Genomic DNA, 18,815 nt, shown 5'->3' on the forward strand with positions numbered 1-18,815 from the left:
TGTCTGTGAGTCCCAAGGGTTTTATATGTTCATGTTAGTCCATACTCAGCCTTTATCATTTTGTTCATAATTTTAGAATTTTTATTACTTGGATATCTGGTACCCTATGTCTTTTCCTTATTTGTTACACCACAGGGGAGCCATTGCTTGCCTCCTGTCTCCTTGGAGAGGTCTGTCTTTAGATTTCAATCTACTTGGTTACCCTGGGACTTCAGCTTTTGATGCATTTTAAGAAAAGGTATTTTGTAGTTTATTTGCTTTTGTTTATTGTTAACTCAAAAGCAGTGTTCTTTCTGACTTGCTACATCTTAGATGTAGAACTCCTCTCAGGTATTTTTATTCAGATGTTTTAAACTCTATAAGATGATATTGCTTTATATAGTCAGTGTCCATAAAGATTAATCACATACATAACCTTTGCATTACTCTTCATTTCTTCCTATTTCCATGTTTCCATCCAGAATTATTTTCTTATTCCATGAAGAACACCCTTTAGTATTTTCTTCTTTTTGGGTCTGTTGGTTATAAATTGTCTTTTATTATTAGTCTTTAAATTTTTCATTTATTTATTTTAGTTAGCTATTTAGTAAGTAAGGAAGTAAGCACTAGGCCCAGCGTGTGGCTTCAACTCGTGACTCCAGGATCAAGAATCACATCATCTACCAACTGAGTCAGCCAGGCATCCCTTTGTTTATGGTCTTAAAGTGTTTTAATTTTGTTGCATTTTGGAAGGGTTTTTTGCTGGGTATAAAATAACTCATTAGCAGTTATTTTCTTTCAGTACTTTGAAGATACTGGTTCTCATTGTTTATGTTGACAAGCTAGCTATCAGTCTCGTTGTTCTTTTAAAGGTAATATATCTTTTTTTCCTCTTTTTACTGTCCTTTAGATTTTTCCCTTTGGCCTTTTTTTTTTTTTTCTAAGATTTTTTTCTTTTCTTTCTTTCTTTCTTTTTTTTTTTTTTTTTTTTGAGAGAGATTTTGCACTTGTGTGCACAGTCACAGGGCAGGGGGCAGAGTGTTTTAAGCAGATTCTGCACTGAGTGTGGAGCCCAATGTAGGGCTTGATCTTGTGCCCCAGAGATCACGACCTGAGCCAAAACCAAGAGTTGGACTTTTAACCAACCGGCACTGCCATCCAGGCACCTGTCCTCTCTGGCTTTTTAACAGTGTTATTATGATGTGCTTAAATCTTTTTTTTTTTTTTTTTTCCTGTCCTTAGGGTTTATAGAGCTTCTTAAGTCTGTAGGTTGGTATCTGTACCACTTTGGAAGTTTCTCAACCATAAATCTGTAGTGATTCTGCCCCATTTTTTTCTTTCCCTTCTAGGATTTCAGTTATATGTAAAAGTTTTTCACTGTGTCCTATGTGTCACTCAGAGTCTTCCCATTCTTTACCTTCTGTCTTTTTTGACTTTGTGTTTTGGTCTTGTTATTTTTCTCTTGATTTTTTTTCTTTTTTCTTTTTAAGATTTTATTTATTTATTTGGGAGAGACAGATAGCAAGTGAGAGCACAAGGCAGGGCCAGGGAGAGGGATTAGCAGGCTCCCCACTGAGCAGGAAACCAGACTTGGGGCTCGAAGCCAGGACCCTGGGATCATGACTTGAACTGAAGGCAGAAGTTTAACTGAGCTCCCTCCAAGCACCCCTCTCTTGATCTGTTTCTAGTACAGTAGTATTTTCTTCAGTTGTCTAATTTACTATTTTAACCCTTCCATTTGGTACTTAATTTCTGTTACTATGTTTTTCAGTTTTAGAATTTCCACTTGACTCTTATAGATTACATTTCTTAATGACCATTCTCCAATTTGTCTTCTGATTCCCTGAATATATTAATCAGCTTACTTAGTTTTTTCCCCAACTGTTTATTTTGAAAAGTTCATAACTTGAAAGAACGTTACAGTGAACATTGATATACCCTTCTCCACAATTTGGCAGTGTTCCATTTGCTTCTGTCTTTCTGTTTTTCTTTGCATATATATTTTTTAACCTTTTGGAAGTAAATTGAAGACCTTATAATGCTGTATGCCTAAAAACGGACATATCTTGTAAGAACAAGGACATTTTTCTATACTAAAACCATTGTTACTCTCTAGGAGTTTAACTTTCATGTAATGGTATTATGTAATACACAGCCTATATTCACATTTCCCAGTAGCTTTTATTTTTAAAATATTTCTTAATCCAGGATTCATTTAAGGAAAATGCATTGCTTGTAGTTGGTCTTTTTAGTTCTTCAAGGTATTTTTGTTTTTCCTTTATGGGTAGTGACATTGAAAAACAAATACAAGTCCCATTTTGTCTGTTTTTTATATACCCCCACTATTTGGTTTTATCTCATCATTTTCTCATGATTTTATTCAGGTAAAATAGTTTTTGGGGAATACTACCTGGATGATAATTTGTTGTTTTCAGTGATTCACATGAGTAGCATAAAATCTGTTCTGTTATTGGTGATGTTAAGTTTTATCACTTCAGTTAAGACATCATAGTTGTTAGGTCCTCATTTCATTATCTAGGTACGCTATTTTCTTTTTTTTTTAAACATTTATTTATTCATGAGAGACCCAGAGAGAGAGAGAGGCATAGACATAGACAGAGGGAGAAGCAGGCTTTTTGCAGGGAACCTGATGTGGGACTGATCCTGGATCCTGGGATTAACACCCTGAGCTGAAAGCAGACGCTAAACTGCTGAGCCACCCAGGCATCTCATAGGTACACCATTTTCTATTGTCAGTTTCTTTTCCCTTTGTTGATGTTATTTAATCTTGCTTTTGTTTGATACTGGATATATTGTTTATGAAAATTTGAAGGGTTAATAAATGATGTTTTCCTCCTGACATGATTTCTTTCGCTTCTGGCAGGTCTTTAAAATAGGACTAAATCCCTTTACGAAGAAATTGAGCAGATTCTAAACTGTGTTTCTTTTTTTCTTTTGGTGGCAAAATATACATAACATATAAAATCTACCATTTTAAAACTATTTATTTTTAAATATTTATTTATTTGAGAGAGAGTGCATGCATGTACAAATGCATGCGGGGAGGGGCAGAGGGAGAGAGAAACTTTAGCAGACTCCACTTTGAGCTCGGAGCCCGACGTGGGGCTTGATACCAGAAACCTGAGATTGTGACCTGAGCTGAAATCAAGAATCAGTTGCTCAATTGACTGCTCCACTCAGAGGCCTCCATTTGAATTATTTTAAAGTGTACATTTAGTGGCATTAAATACATTCACATTAATTTACCACCATTACCACAGTCCATCTCCAAAACTGTTCATCCTCTTCAACTCCCCATCAAACAATAACTCTCCCCATTATCTTTTCCTTTCAACACCTGGCAATCAGAATTATTTCACTTAGCATAATGTCCTCAAGTTTCATCCATGTCATAGCATGTAATGGTACTCCCTTCTTAAGGCTAAATAGTTTATCCATTCCTCTGTCAGTTAGCATTTAAGTTATTTTCAACTTTGGCCTATTTTGAAATATGCTACTATGAACATTGGTGTATAAATATCTGAATCCCTCCTTTGCATTGGCTTGGGAACATACTCAGAAGCAGAATTGCTGGGTCACGCGGTAATTTTATTTTTAATTTTTTGAGGACCTGCCATGCTGTTTTCCATGGTGACTGTACTATTTTCAGTTCTCACCAGTAATGCACAGTTTTCCAGTTTTTCTACATCTTCACCAATACTGTTTTCTGTTTTCTTGATACTAGGTATCGTAATGAGAGTGAAATGCTATCTCATTGCGGTTTTGATTTACATTTTGCTAATGATTAGTGATATTGAGCATCTTTTCATGTGCTTATTGGCCATTTGTATATCTTTTTGGAGAAATGTCTCTTCAGGCCTTTGCCCATTTTTTAGTTGGGTTGTTTGAAGTCTTTTTGTTGAATTATAGGAGTTCTTTATATATTATGGATATGAATTCTGTATCAGATTTATCATTTGCAGATACTTTTCCTGTTCTGTGGGTGGTCTTTTCATACTTACCAAGTCTTTTAATGACAAATAGAAGTTTTAAATTTTGACGTAGTCCAGTTTATGTATTTTTACCTTTTTTGCATGTGCTTTTGATCTGAGAATCATTGCCAAATCTCATTTATGAATCTTTCCCCCTGTGTTTTCTTCAAAGAGTTTTATAGTTATAAATCTTAATTTAGTTTGTGATCCTTTTGGGGTTAATTTTTGTATATGATGTAAAATAAGGGTCCTGTTTGTCCTTGTTGAAAATTATTCGACCATATATGCAAGGATTTATTTCTGAATTCTTTTCTGTTCTATTAGTCTTGTATCTGTCTTTATGCCAGTACCATACCTTTTTTTTTTTCTATTGTGGCAAAAAACACGTAACATGAATTCATCTTCTCAGCTGTTTCCAAGGGTGCAGTACAATATTAATATTGTCAGCCATGCGTATGTTGTTGTGTAATAGATCCCTGACCCCTCTCATTCTCCATGACTGAAATTCTATACCTACTGAAAAACATCTTACCCTCATCCCAGTTTTGAGTTTGACTATTTTAGCTATCTCATATAAGTGGAATAATGTAGTATTTGCCTTTTTGTGACTGACTTCATATAACATTTTCTCAAAAAAAAAAAAAAAGGCAAAGCATAATGTCCTCAAGGTTCATCCATGTTATAGCATGTAATAGTACTTCATTATTTTTTTAGGACAGTAATATTCCATTGCCATGTATTACCACATTTTGTTTATCCATTCATCTGTCAGTTAACATTTGAGTTGTTTTCAGCTTTTGGCTATTGTGAATACTGCAGTGTACATGGGTATGTAAATACCTTTTTAAGAATCTGTTTTCATTTCTTCTGGATATATACCCAGAAGTGGAGGGCTGGATCATAAAGTAATTCTGTTTTTAATTTTTTTGAGGAACTTCTATACTGTTTACCATAGCAGCTGTACTGTTTTACATTTGCTTTTATAACAGTGCACAAGAATTCCAGTATCTCCACATTCTCTCCCAACACTTATTTTGTTTTTTTTTTTTCTTTTGATAGTGGCCTTTTGACAGGTGTGAAGTGATACGTGATTGTGGTTTTGATTTTACATTTCCCTGATGACTAGTGATGTTGAGCATCTTTACATATGCCTGTTAGCCATTTTTATATCATCTTTAGAGAAATATTTTTTTCAAATCCTTTGCCCATTTAAAAATTGGGTTATTTGGTTTTTTTGTTTTGACTTGTAGTAATTCTTTATATATTCCCGATATTAACCCATTTTCAGAAATATGCTTTCCAAATAGTCTCTCCCGTTTCACAGGTTGCTTTTCTATTTTGTTGATTATTTCTTCTGCTGTATTAAAGTTTCAAAGTTTGGTGTAGTCCTGTTTGTATATTTTTGCTTTTGTTTCCTATACTGTTTGTGTCACATGCATGAAATCACCATCAATTCAAGTGTCATGATGTCTTCCCCACCATGTTATCTTTGGGAGTTACAGTTTTCAGGTCTTAAATTTAGTTCTTAATATATTTTGAGTTAATGTTGTACATGGGTCCACCTTCTTTTTTTTTGTCTATCATAATTTTGTCTATCATAATTGTCCCATTATGTAGTTTTTTTGTGTGTATGAATAATTTTTGTGTGTGTGTATGAATATCTCCTTTCCCCATTGTGTAGTTTTGGCACCTTTGTTGAATATCATTTGACCGTATTTGTGAGGGTTTATTTCTAGGCTCTCTTTTTTGTTCTGTGGGTCTATGTACCTGTCTCTATGCCAATACCATACTGTTTTGGTTATTCCAGTTTTTTTTTTTTTTTTTTGTTATTCCAGTTTTGTAATAAATTTTGAAATTGAGAAATGTGAGACCTCCAGCTTTGTTTTTTTTGAAGACTGTTCTGGCTATTTGGGGGTCCTTTGAGATTTCATATGGATTTTTTTTATTTTATTTTGAAATATGCTTATTATAAAATACATTCATTTATGTTCATTTTATATTAAGTAGTGAAACACAGGGCTTCAACTCATGACCCTGAGATCAAGACCTGACCTGAGATCAAGAGTCGGATCCTTAACTAACCAAGCCATCCAGGTGCCCCTTCATATGGATTTCTTTTTTTTAAGATTTATTAATTTTTTGGAGAGAGAATCTTTTTTTTTTTTTAAGATTTTATTTATTTGTGAGAGAGACACAGAGAAAGGCAGGGACACAGGCAGAGGGAGATGCAGGCTCCCTGCAGGGAGCCCAGTGCAGGACTGGATCCCAGGTATCTGGGACCACAACCTGAGCCAAAGGCAGATCCTCAACCACTGAGCCACCCCTGGGTAGGCACTGGAGAGAGAGAATCTTAAGCAGACTCTCTGTGAAGTGGGGAGCCTGACACAGAGCTCAATTTCAGGACCCCAAGACCACAGCCTGAGCTGAAATCAGGAGTTGGACACCCACTGACAGCCACCCAGACACTCCCCTCCATATGGATTTTAGATGGATTTTTTTATTTCTGCAAGAAACATAATGGGGATTTTGATAGAGATTGCATTGAATTTGTAGATCACTTTGGATAGTACTGACAATAGTAAGTTTTCCAATCCTTTAATACAGGATGTCTTCCCATTTATTGATGTCATCTTTAATTTCTTTCAGCAGTGTTTTATAGTTTTTTTTTTAAAGATTTTATTTATTTATTTGAGAGAGACAGAAATAGTGACAAGATACCAAGAGAGAGCACAAGCAGGGAGGAGAGAGAAGCAGGCTCCCCACTGAGGAGGGAGCCTGATGCAGGGTTCCATCCTAAGACCTTGGGATCATGACCTGAGCTGAAGGCAGCCGCCTAAGCGACTGAGCCACCCAAGTGCCCTGTGTTTTGTAGTTTTCAGTGTACAATTTTGCTTCCTTACTTTATTCCTGAGTATTCTGTTCTTTTTTGATGCTAATGTAAATGTAATTGTTTTCTTAACTTCTTCAAATTGTTCATTGTTAATGTATAAAAACTGATTTGGAAGTGTTGATTTTGTGTTTTGCAACTTTGCTGAATTCATTTATGATAACAGGTTTTTGGGGAATCTTTAGGGTTTTCTACATGTAAGGTTATGTCATATGTGAGTAGTCATCGTTTTACATTTTTCTGTTCAGTTTGAATGCCTTTTGTTTCTTTTTTTGCATTTACTTTGGCTGGAACTTGAGTAAGAACTTCCAATGCTTTGTTGAATTTAAATGACAAAAGTGAGCATCTTTGTCTTGTTCCTGGTCTTAGAGTTTTGAAAAGCTGTCAGTGACCATTGAGTAAGATGTTCATTGTGGGTTTTTCATGTATGGTCTTTTTTTATATTGAAATCGTTTTCTTCTTTTCCTAGTTTGTTGAGTGTCTTTTTTTTTTTTTTAAGATTTTATTTATTTCTAAATGAGAGACACAGAGAGAGGCAGAGACATAGGCAAAGGTAGAAGCAGGCTCCATGCAGGGAGCCCGATGTGGGACTTGATCCTGGGACCCTGGGATCACGCCCTGAGCCAAAGACAGATGCTCAACCACTGAGCCAGCCAGGCCCCCCTGCCTCTTTTTTAAATTTATTTATTCATGAGAGACAGAGAAAGAGAGGCAGAGACACAGACTGAGGGAGAAGCAGGCTCCATGCAGGGAGCCCGACGTGGGACTTGATCCCAGGACCCCAGGATCACACCCTGGGCTGAAGGTAGGCGCTAAACCACTGAGCCACCCAGGGATCCCCTGTTGAGTGTCTTTATCATGAAAGTGTGTAAAATTTTGTCAGATGCTTTTTCTGCATCAATTGAGAAATTTGTCTTTTTTTCCCCCCTTCATTCTGTTAATGTGTGGTATATTACTTTTTTTTTATGTTGAACCACCATTGCATTCCATGAATTAATCTCACTTGGTCATAGTATATAATCCTTAATATACTGTTGAATTTGGTTTGCTAGCATGTTCTTGAGGGTTTTTTAAATCAGTATTTTAAAGGGATATTGGTCTGTAGTTTTCTTGTAGTATCTTTGGCTTTGGTATCAGAGTAGTACTGGTTTCATAGAATAAATTAAAAAGCATTCTCTCTTCCAGAGTTTGAGAAAAATTAATCTTTAAATGTTTGATAGAATACACTGATAAAGCCATTTGGTCCTGGGCTTTTCTTTACTGGAAATTTTTGATGGCTGATTCAATCTTTTTACTAGTTATAGCAATGTAGTTGCTTCAGATTTTCTATATCTTCTTGATTTAGTATTGGTACATTGTATATTTTTGGCAGTTTGTCCATTTCTTTCTTTTTTTTTAAAGATTTTATTTATTCATGAGAGAGAGAGAGAGAGAGAGAGAGAGAGACGGAGACACAGGCAGAGGGAGAAGCAGGCTCCACGCAGGGAGCCCAACGTGGTACTCAATCCCGGGTCTCCAGGAGCATGCCCTGGGCCAAAGGGAGGCACTAAACCGCTGATCCACCTAGGGATCCCAGTTTGTCCATTTCATCTAGAGTATCCAATTTGTTGGTATACTGCTGTTCCATAGTATTTCTTATAATTTTTTTTAAAATTTCTGTAAAATTGGTAGTAACTCATTTCTTTTTTTCTTAGTTAATATAGCTAAGGCTTTGGCAATTTTTAAAAAAATTTTTCAAAGAATCTAGTCTTTTTCTGTTCTGTATTATTTATCTTTGCTCCAATTTTTATCATTTTTTTTCCCTTGTGCTAGCTTTGGATTTAGTTCGTTCTTTTTCTAGTTCCTTAAGGGGTAAAGTTAGGTTGTTGATCTTTCATTGCTGAAATATTTCTTTTTTAAAACATAAATGTGTGTGGCTGTGAATTTCCTTCTTAATGCTCTTTTTGCTGCATCTCATAAATTTTGGTATGTGTATTTCCATTTTCATTTATCTTTTTTAAAAAGATTTAGTATGTATGTATGTATGTATGTATGTATGTATGTATTTATTTATTTATTTATTTATTTATTTATTTATTTATTTATGATAGACATAGAGAGAGAGAGACAGAGACACAGGAGGAGGGAGAAGCAGGCTCCATGCCGGGAGCCCGATGCAGGACTCGATCCCGGGACTCCAGGATCGCACCCTGGGCCAAAGACAGCACTAAACCACTGAGCCACCCAGGGATTCCCCATTTTCATTTATCTTAAGATATTTTTCAGTTTACCTTCTTCTCCCATTTGTTTTAAGAATATTTTACTTTTGGGGTACCTGGCTGGCTTGGGCTTGTGAGTTTGAGCCCCACATTGGGTATAGAGATTACTTTTTAAAAATCTTTGCATTCCCACCCTCAAGTTTAACAATCTAGGAGGCAATGGGTTTTTTGTTTTAATTTTTGGTTCTGCCCTTATTTTTGAGATCTCTACTTTTAAAGACAGAGAAACATTTAAGTTAGAAATATAATTAACTCAGAATGATACATTTGGAATTTTTACTGGTTTCTGCCATTCAGATTAAAGCACAATGTGGCATGGTACAATCAATGAACTTTTTCCTGAGTCCTGACCTGGTAGATTGTCAGCTTTCACTTGGGAGGAAGACATCATACTAGTTCAGTTTTAACAGGGAATATTGGAGGTTTTTTGGGTTTGGTGGGTTTTGTGTGTGTGTGTGTGGTTCTATTTTGTTTTTTAAACACATATTCAGAAAATAGGGTGGAACAAATATATAACTTGATAAATTACTGTATGTGAGTGCCCTTACAGCTACCACCCAAAACAAGAAGTAGAACCTTTATGGCCATTCCTGAAGTCTTCCTTGGCTCTGTTTGACATAACTGCTTCCTTCTCCCTAAAAGTAACCACTGTCTTTCATAGTAATCCTTTCTTTGTGGTTTTTTAAATAGTTTTTATTATTGTAAAAAAACTAGTTTTTAGTCTTTAGTTTGTAAAAATATGTCTTTAGAATGTCTTTTAATCAATAGATTCTCTGTCTCTATAGAATATTTAACTGTTGAGGAATCTGGGCCATTTCATTTGACTTACTGAGTTTCCCTACACCATGGATTTTGCCTATTGCATAGTTATGATGTAATTCTAGTCTCCTCTATTTCCTGCAAATTGGCAGCTGCATCTAGAGGTTTGATGAGACACAAGTTTGATCCTCTGGTAATTGTGATATCCTGTTCTTTTGTCAGGATGCACATAATATTTGGTTGGTTGTTCTCATGATCTACTGTGAAACAAATTACCTTAAAACTTAGTAACTTAAGGGGTGCCTGGCTGCTCAGTGGTTGAGCATCTGCCTTTGGCTCAGGTTGTGATCCCGGGGTCCTGGGATCAAGTTCCACATCAGGCTCTCCAGAAGCAGAAGAGCCTGCTTCTCCCTCTGCCTATGTCTCTGCCTCGCTATGTGTGTCTCTCATGAATAAATAAATAAAATCTTCCAAAAAAAAAAAAAAAACCTTGGTAACTTAAAAATTGTTTTGGGGCACCTGGCTAGCTCAGTCAGTGGAACATACGACACTTGATCTCAAGGTTGTGAGTTCAAGTCCCATATTGGGTGTGGAGCCTACTTTAAAAAACTTAAAAAACAAAAATAAAAATCTTTCATTGTATCTCATAATTTTGTGGGTCACAAATTCTAGCAGGGCTCTGTGGATGATAATTCTATTTCATGAAATTTGGTGGATGGGCTGGTCTAGAGGTTCAAAGATGGCTTCATTTACATACCTGACACACTGATAGAAATGGCTGGAAGACTAGACTTAGCTGTGCTTCTCTTGCTTTACATGTAGTCTTAGGTCTCTTTACATTGTCTCTCCAGTATAGAAATCTGAATTCTTACATAGTAATTGTCCAAGAAATTGTATAAGTATTAAGACAAATAGTTTGGAGAAATACTTTGATAGATGATAGATCCTGTTTCTTTTTAAAGTTCACCTGCTGATTTTATTCCCTATCCATGAATATTGCCGGTAGCAATTGTTACTGTGGTATTGAAATAGTGATTATCTGTTTTTCTCATTCCTTTTTACCTTTATTAACTAAGCAATTTTCTGTAAAAATAATATCTTATGTCTTGCAAATAACCTGTCCGCAGTTATTTATTTACTTGATTATTGTTCACATCAGTTTGGACTTATGGGTAGTTGCTTTATTTTTGAGTGTTTTTTTTTTTAAAGATTGTATTTATTTATTTATTTATTTATTTATTTTAATTTTTTAAAATTTATTTATTTATGATAGTCACAGAGAGAGAGAGAGAGAGAGAGGCAGAGACACAGGCAGAGGGAGAAGCAGGCTCCATGCACCGGGAGCCCGACGTGGGATTCGATCCCGGGTCTCCAGGATCGCACCCTGGGCCAAAGGCAGGCGCCAAACCGCTGCGCCACCCAGGGATCCCTGTATTTATTTATTTATGAGAGACACAGTGAGAAAGGCAGAGACATGGGCAGAGGGAGATCCCAGGACCCCGGGATCATGCCCTGAGCCAGAGGCAGATGCTCAACTTCTGAGCCACCCATGTGCCCTATTCTTTGAGTTATAATCCAATACTGTCATCATTCATTTTCTTACACTAGGTTTTTTTATCTTTGGCCATTGAGATGTTTCAGGTTGGCTTCTGTATCCTTTGGACTTTAGACTAGTGTTTTTTTATTATTACTGTTGTTTTTGTTAGAATTTCAGCAATTTTTTAATGTTATCACGTGCAATTTATTAGGTAGATGTCCAATATCTTTGTATTTTTCTGGTAGACTAGTTTTTAAAATGTTCCTCTGGTCTGCTTTCCTTGTAGAGAGGTTAGTCTATTCGTTATTTTCTTTTCCCCCCTATAGCTATAGATAGCATTTGACCTCATTTGTGTGTGTGTGTGTGTATGAGAGAGAGAGAGAGAGAGAGAATCGCATTTGACCTCATTTGTGTGTGTGTGTGTGTGTGTGTGTATGAGAGGGAGAGAGAGAGAGAGATCTTTCTGAGCTTCAGGAGGCATGTTAAAGGTAATATTTTCATCTTCAAAGAACTTCCTTTTCTGATAGTATTTACAAATGTGGTTTGATTTCTAAGATTTCCTAGCTTTGTTACTCTCTCTTCTTCATCTCTGTGTTACTTATACTGTATAATTTTGCTTCTGTTCACAGCATTCTGTCCTGCTTAGAGTCCTGTCTTTCCATTTCAAGAGTTTATAGAAACTAGACTGTACCATCTCCTTAGATTTTATGTAGGCTTCTTCCACTCACCTCTTCTCACCTGCTTTTAGAATGCACAAAACGTCTTCTATTTTCAGTCCTCAAATTATCTCTCTCTTCTTTCCATTGAATACCTTTTGGCTTTTTTGGTGTTCCTTTGCTCTTACATCCATTGGAGACCCTGTTGTTTTCCTCTGCTTTTGCTTTTTACTGAAGCTGAAACTACGCAGGTCTTATGTCACTCACTGGTTTGTCCTCAACCACTTAAGTTTTCAGGTTCTTAGATGTAACTAGGTAATACCTGGTTTTGTTGTAAATTCCATAGTTCTTTAGTTTTGCTTTTTAACTGCTGTTTTTATGGGGTCATTTATGGAGATTCAAGGTTTCATAGAATCTTTTTGCTATTATTATTTTTTTTTAAATAACAGTTTGAGAGGTACCTGGCTAGCTTAGTCAGTAGAGCATGCAACTAGTGATCTCAGGGTCGTGAGTTTGAGCCCCATGTTGAGTATAGAGCTTACTTACAAAAGAAAGACTAGATTATAAAATATCAGTTTGAGCAAAATATGTTTTGATGGCATATTAAACTACAGATATGCTTAAATTATTGGTTAGATACTGAATAGCTAAAAACTTATGTGGCTGGAAGATTTTTTGTGACATGTTTTATTATTTTCCACCGTCTTATTGGATTGAAAACTAAGTTTCTATTTCCAGTTTACTTTGGGAACTTGTACAGGCCATTTGAAGAATCATTATATGTTACTTGTGAAGTGCTCTAGCTTTATAAGAAATTGACTGGGTAAATCTTTGTGATCTCTTTCCATAATTGCTTCTACTTCTGAATTGAGATTGAAAAATTTTTTTCATTTCATTATTGCCAACCTATTTTTTTTTTTAGATTTTATTTATTTATTCATAGACAGAGAGAGAGAGAGAGAGAGAGAGGCAGAGACACAGGCAGAGGGAGAAGCAGGCTCCATGCAGGGAGCCCGATGTGGGACTCGATCCCAGGTCTCCAGGATCACACCCCAGGCTGCAGGTGGCGCCAAACTGCTGCGCCACCAGGGCTGCCCCTTGCCAACCTATTTTAGCTTTCTCCCAAGAAGAGGCAGTTTGGTAGACTTAGATTAAAATTAATCAGTTGTTAATTAGTTGCCTACTGTGTACTGCACAACTTTGTTCTCAAAGTTATCTTTCAAAATAGAACTCTTTTCTGTAACTGTTAAAGACCAAATCCAGTGTTTTCATTCCATTATTATTTCCATAGATACATTTATTTTCTCCTGTGGAAATGATTTTAGTATTACTTATAGCACTTTGCCAAACATGACTACATTAGAAAGCAATAGAAGTATGTGAAATATTCACTTGGGGTGAGATGATCTTTCTGCTAAAGGGAGCTAAAGATTGAAATATAGGCCTGCTGAGACCTATTTATAGATATATTAAAATGGTTCTCAGATTCACTTCTCAAAGTGAACAAAAAGCTTATTTTTTTTAAGTGGAAAAGAAGCATCCAACCTCTAGGTAGGCTTGGAAGTTATACAGTGACATTTGAGTTTTAGTAGGAGCTTTTGGGACTTTTTTCTTCATGCTTTCCCCCTATACAATTAATGATTCTTATCAGCTAGATTAGATCAACTGATCTGATTGACTCTCATGCCTTCCTAGAATAAGTCAGGAGGATTTAGGTAATACTTTTGTTGAACAGGGCTTATATAGTTTGAGGTATTGGCTAAATTAGTGGGTAATTTAGCTGGTCAGATTTTTATTATACTTTGGTCTACATATTACGTGTATTGAGGTGTAACATTAAAATTACTTAGGACAATAGTCGTTTTTGTCTCGTCTGCTTTCAGGTTCATGCATGGGAGATTTCAGACCAATTGTTACAGATCCGACAGGATGTGGAATCATGCTACTTTGCTGCACAGACCATGAAAATGAAGATTCAGACCTCATTTTATGAGCTCCCCACAGACTCTCATGCCTCTTTACGGGACTCATTACTAACCCATATCCAGAACTTGAAAGACTTGTCACCTGTCATTGTAACGCAGGTAAATCCTGTGCTTCTCATTAGAGAAATTTGTAAGGCCATTTGGATTTATCAAATTAATTTTGATTGATGTTGCTAGGCCACGTGAAGTAATGTTAACAACTTTATTAGAGTTACTGCTATTTTCTTAAGTGGATAGAAAGTGAAAATGTAAATCTGTGTTACTGTTAGAGTTCATTTGATTTCAAACCAATTTAAGTACCAGGAATGGGGGAGATGAGTATAGGTTTTCACAGGCAGGCATGTGTGGTGCCACTCCTCTCCCCCCATTAAAATTGCAGATAATAAAAATTTTGTATACTGTACTGTTCTGGGTCAGAGGTCTGCCTACTTGCCTTTAAAAAAAAAATCCTTTCTGGACTAATTGACTAGTAAAAGCCTCATGTATGAAATAGTGAACCATCTGGCCCTTCCCCCTTAGACTGGGAAATACATTAGAAAGGGAAACTGGAAGAAGCTTCAGTGAATACATACTCACGCATGTTCTCTGCCTGGCGTAGAAGTGCCCTTGAAGAGGAAGGAGGCTTTTGCATAAAGCTTCAAGATGAGAAATGGAAAGAGAAGGGAAATGGCATTCCATTACTTGAGGAGTGAGCCAAAGGGCTGACTTTGTCAGTAGCTCTGGCCTTTTGGCAAAGTATAATTTATCTGTCCATGAAGTTCTATGGTATTGCCAAATAAAAGTAAGTATTGATGTATTCTGAGGAAAATCTGTAGTCTGTTCTTTCTGATTTCTTTTTGTTGTTTTTTTTTTTTTTCATTTTTAGATGTAAACTTTTAAATCCTAGCAATTTGTATCTAGTCCAGAAGAGTTTACATGATATATGTAGTTGTGAAAGTGAGGAGAGGTGGGGGAGGTGTCAGTCTTTGTTGTCATATTGTTTGGAAAAAGTTTAGTTTCTTTGCTTTCTAATTAATATTGTTGGTAACCCTATTTCTGTTCATCTGTTCTATTCATTATTCATTTCATTTATTTAATCTCTCTTCTTATTCAGCTCGCTTTAGCAATAGCAGACCTTGCCCTACAAATGCCTTCCTGGAAGGGATGTGTACAAACATTGGTGGAAAAGTAAGTCACTTATGTTGACTATATACTAGCATTTGGAATTACTATTAACCTACAAAGAGAAATTTGTTAGCATTAACTAGACATTTGGAATATTTCCCCAAACTCTTAACCAAGAATTATTTATTATTAACTTCTGTTAGAATAAAAGAAAATCATTTGAAATTTAAATATTACAGAATTGTCATGTGGGACATAAAAGGCTCTCTCATAACTTATACATACATGTTCTTTGAATTAATTGCAACAGTCTTTTATTGTCTTGTGGATCACTCCTACTACCTGACATGTCAGCAATTCAAAAAAACATTGTCAGAATGTTTAAGATTATATTAAATTGAAAATCATTATGAGTAAAAATTCTTCCTAATTGGGGTTTGTTTCATATCTGTCAAAGGGACAGTATCATTTTTAGATACATAGAGCCTGCTACTTTGTTGTTGTTTTTGTTTTTGTTTTAAGATTTTATTTATTTATTCATGAGAGACAGAGAGAAAAAGGCAGAGACCTAAGGCAGAGGGAGAAGCAGGTTCCCTGCAAGGAGCCTGATGCGGGACTCGATCCGGGTACTAGGGATCATGCCCTGAGCTAAAGGTAGACGCTCAACCACTGAGCCACCCAGGTGTCCCAGAGCCTGCTACTTTGAATAAAAGCATTTCCTCATGGTCTTAGCCAGATAATCTTCATATTTGCTTGCGTTTCAGCATTTGATTAGGAAATTATTTTTGAACAGAATGGATGTCCTTTTTACCTCCAACTACAATGTGTCATTAGTGACTTTAAGAAAATTTTCTTTTTTTTTTTTAATTTTTATTTATTATTTATGATAGTCACACACAGAGAGAGAGAGGCAGAGACACAGGCAGAGGGAGAAGCAGGCTCCATCCACCGGGAGCCCGACGTGGGATTCGATCCCGGGTCTCCAGGATCGCGCCCTGGGCCAAAGGCAGGCGCCAAACCGCTGCGCCACCCAGGGATCCCAAGAAAATTTTCATTAAGAAAATCAACACATGTTCCTTAAAAAAATTCTAATAGTATGGAAGCTTTCAAAGTAAAAGCCTCTCTCTGTCCCTATTCCTGTATTTTATAAGTAACCACTATTAATAGTTGACTGTATAGCCCTCCAGACTTTCCTTTAAGCATCTTGAAATAAATAAGTGCATATACATTTTAGTATACCTATGAATTTGTTCCCTCATATGTAATATATTTCATACACTTTTTTTTTATTTAATACACTATGGACATCTTTTCATGTTAGGACATAGATATTTCAGTTACTGTAATGGCTACATATGTTCCATTGTATGACTGTAACCTTTTTTTATCCTAATTATAGAGGACCTTTATTAATTTCCCAATATTTTTGCTATTATAAAAAAGTACTGCAGTGCATATTTTTGTATACTTTGGATATGTATGTGAGATTTTTCTGGGAGAGAAATTTCTGCAAGTGGAGTTACTGGGTCAAAGATTATTATGCAAGTTGAAATTTTGATTTCCAGATACCTTTCCAAAAAAATTTTAGCTGTTTTTTCCTCCACTTTAACAGTAGTGAGAATGCTGCTTTTGTTGTTATAGATTATTCTGAAGCGTGTTGTTATCTTATGTAATTGTGTATTTTCTGACTGTAAATAACTTCAGTCTCTCTCCTTTTCTTTTCCAGATATAGCAATGATGTAACTTCTCTGCCTTTTCTGCTGGAAATCCTTACAGTGTTACCTGAAGAAGTACATAGTCGTTCCTTACGAATTGGGGCTAACCGGCGTACAGAAATTATAGAAGATTTGGCCTTCTACTCTAGTACAGTGGTATCTCTATTGGTAAGTGTGAATTACTAAGTTGTTCTGTAGAGGCAAAAAGCCTTGGTGGTTATTTTCTAACTCAGTTGCATTATTGTGAAATACAGCTTTCTTTGCAAAAATTGGCGATGATCTGATAGCATTTATAGAACACTTTACAGTTAAATACTTTCAGAAACTACATGGAGCTTGTAGTAGTGCTGTAAGGGTGATGTTGTTTCCATTTTATGAATGAGATATGAGCTTTAGACTTAATACAATTGCTAAATCAGAATTTGAACTCAGGCTTTTCTGATTACGTCTCTTGCTTTTTTACTCTTTTATACTACAAACTAGTGGCTCTTGATGAAGGACCATGCTAAGGGAAAGTGTATAAATTTACTTAGGGAGAGGATCCCCTCTTAAAGATCAATTGAAATTTTGATAGGGAGGTGATTCAGGACTTTGACCTTTGAATATCATAATTATAGATTAGATAATACTACACCATCTTTTTTAAAAAAGTTAAATGTGATTAGGTCCTTTTTGATTAGGTAGACATTTTAATGCTGTAGACCAGAGATGGGTAAATTTATGGGTAATCTATGAGTTAGTCACCTGTTTTTTTTTTTTTATTTATGGGTAATCTATGAGTTAGTCACCTGTTTTTTGTATATAGACTTTTTTGGAAGACAGTCATTCAGTTATGTATTGTGCATATCTGTAATTTTGAGCTGAAATGGCAGAATTGAATAGTTCAGGACTACATATGGTTATAAAATCTAAAATATTTACTATTTGGCACTTTAAGGAAAATATTTGCTGGTTCTTGAACTTTGATGGTATTAAATTGTCTAGCCCGTATCTCATTATCTCATTTTTAGGTCTTTCTCGTCAGGTGAATTTTTTCAATAATGTAGTTATAGATTATTTTTCAGGAATTTGTTTCAGTACTTTTACAACATCATAGAACTTTTTATTTGAAAAGTAAAATTTTTACTTAATTGTGTTCAGATTGGTGTTAGAAATTCACTGGAAAATTATTCTTTTACATGCATTTTTCAACTTAACGTTTATTTTAAAGAAATAGTATTATTGAGAATTAGAAAATACAGACAAATTATATTCAAACCATCTGGAGATCACATTATTAACCCTTTAGTACATATCCACTATGAACATGTGACAAATTTTTTAACTATAAGTGAAATTATATTTTGCCTATCCTCCTACAGCCTGCTTTCTCAGTTATCCAACTTCATCTTTCCATTTCAGTAAATTTTTATATCATCTAATAAATACCCAGACCATATTCACATTTACCACGTTCAATCCTAAAATATTCTTTACAGCATTTTTCTAAATCAATATCCAGTCTAGAACCATGCCTGTGTCAGTTTATTATGATTCCTAATCACAGTTCTGCTTCCCCTTCTTTTTCTTTTCTAAGATTTTTTTAAAATTCACTTATTCATGAGAGACACACAGAGAGGCAGAAACATAGGCAGAGGGAGAAGCAGGCTTCCTTGCAGGGAGCCTGATATGGTACTTGATCCCAGGACTCGGGATCACAACCTGAGCCAAAGAAAGACGTTCAGTCACTGAGCCACCCAGGTGCCCCTCTTCCCCTTCCTTTTCAAAACACAACTGATTTCAAGGAGATTGGACTGGTTATTTATATTATAGACTACCTTGCCTTTTGGATTTTCTGGTTGTCTTGTCTTTGTTTCATTTAGTTTGTTTTTCTGTTCTCTGTATTCCCTTAATTGGAAGTTGTATCTAAAACAGCCCTTCTCAGTAGGGATTCCTCTAGAGAA

At 35.7% G+C, this 18,815-nt stretch overlaps 1 protein-coding gene across 2 annotated transcripts in view; it reads left to right on the plus strand.

Moving 5' to 3' along the window:
* Positions 1-18,815, plus strand: part of TNPO3 (transportin 3) — an 83,029-nt gene that overhangs the window by 15,515 nt on the left and 48,699 nt on the right. For both annotated transcript variants that reach the window (XM_055307382.1, XM_055307383.1), the window contains 3 exons: positions 13,952-14,152; positions 15,147-15,220; positions 16,884-17,040. In XM_055307382.1, coding sequence (XP_055163357.1) covers positions 13,952-14,152; positions 15,147-15,220; positions 16,884-17,040 — 432 coding nt within the window. The remainder of the gene's footprint in view (positions 1-13,951; positions 14,153-15,146; positions 15,221-16,883; positions 17,041-18,815) is intronic.

The sequence above is a fragment of the Nyctereutes procyonoides genome, unplaced genomic scaffold (genome assembly GCF_905146905.1).
Source record: "Nyctereutes procyonoides isolate TBG_1078 unplaced genomic scaffold, NYPRO_anot_genome, whole genome shotgun sequence".
NCBI lineage: Eukaryota > Metazoa > Chordata > Mammalia > Carnivora > Canidae > Nyctereutes > Nyctereutes procyonoides.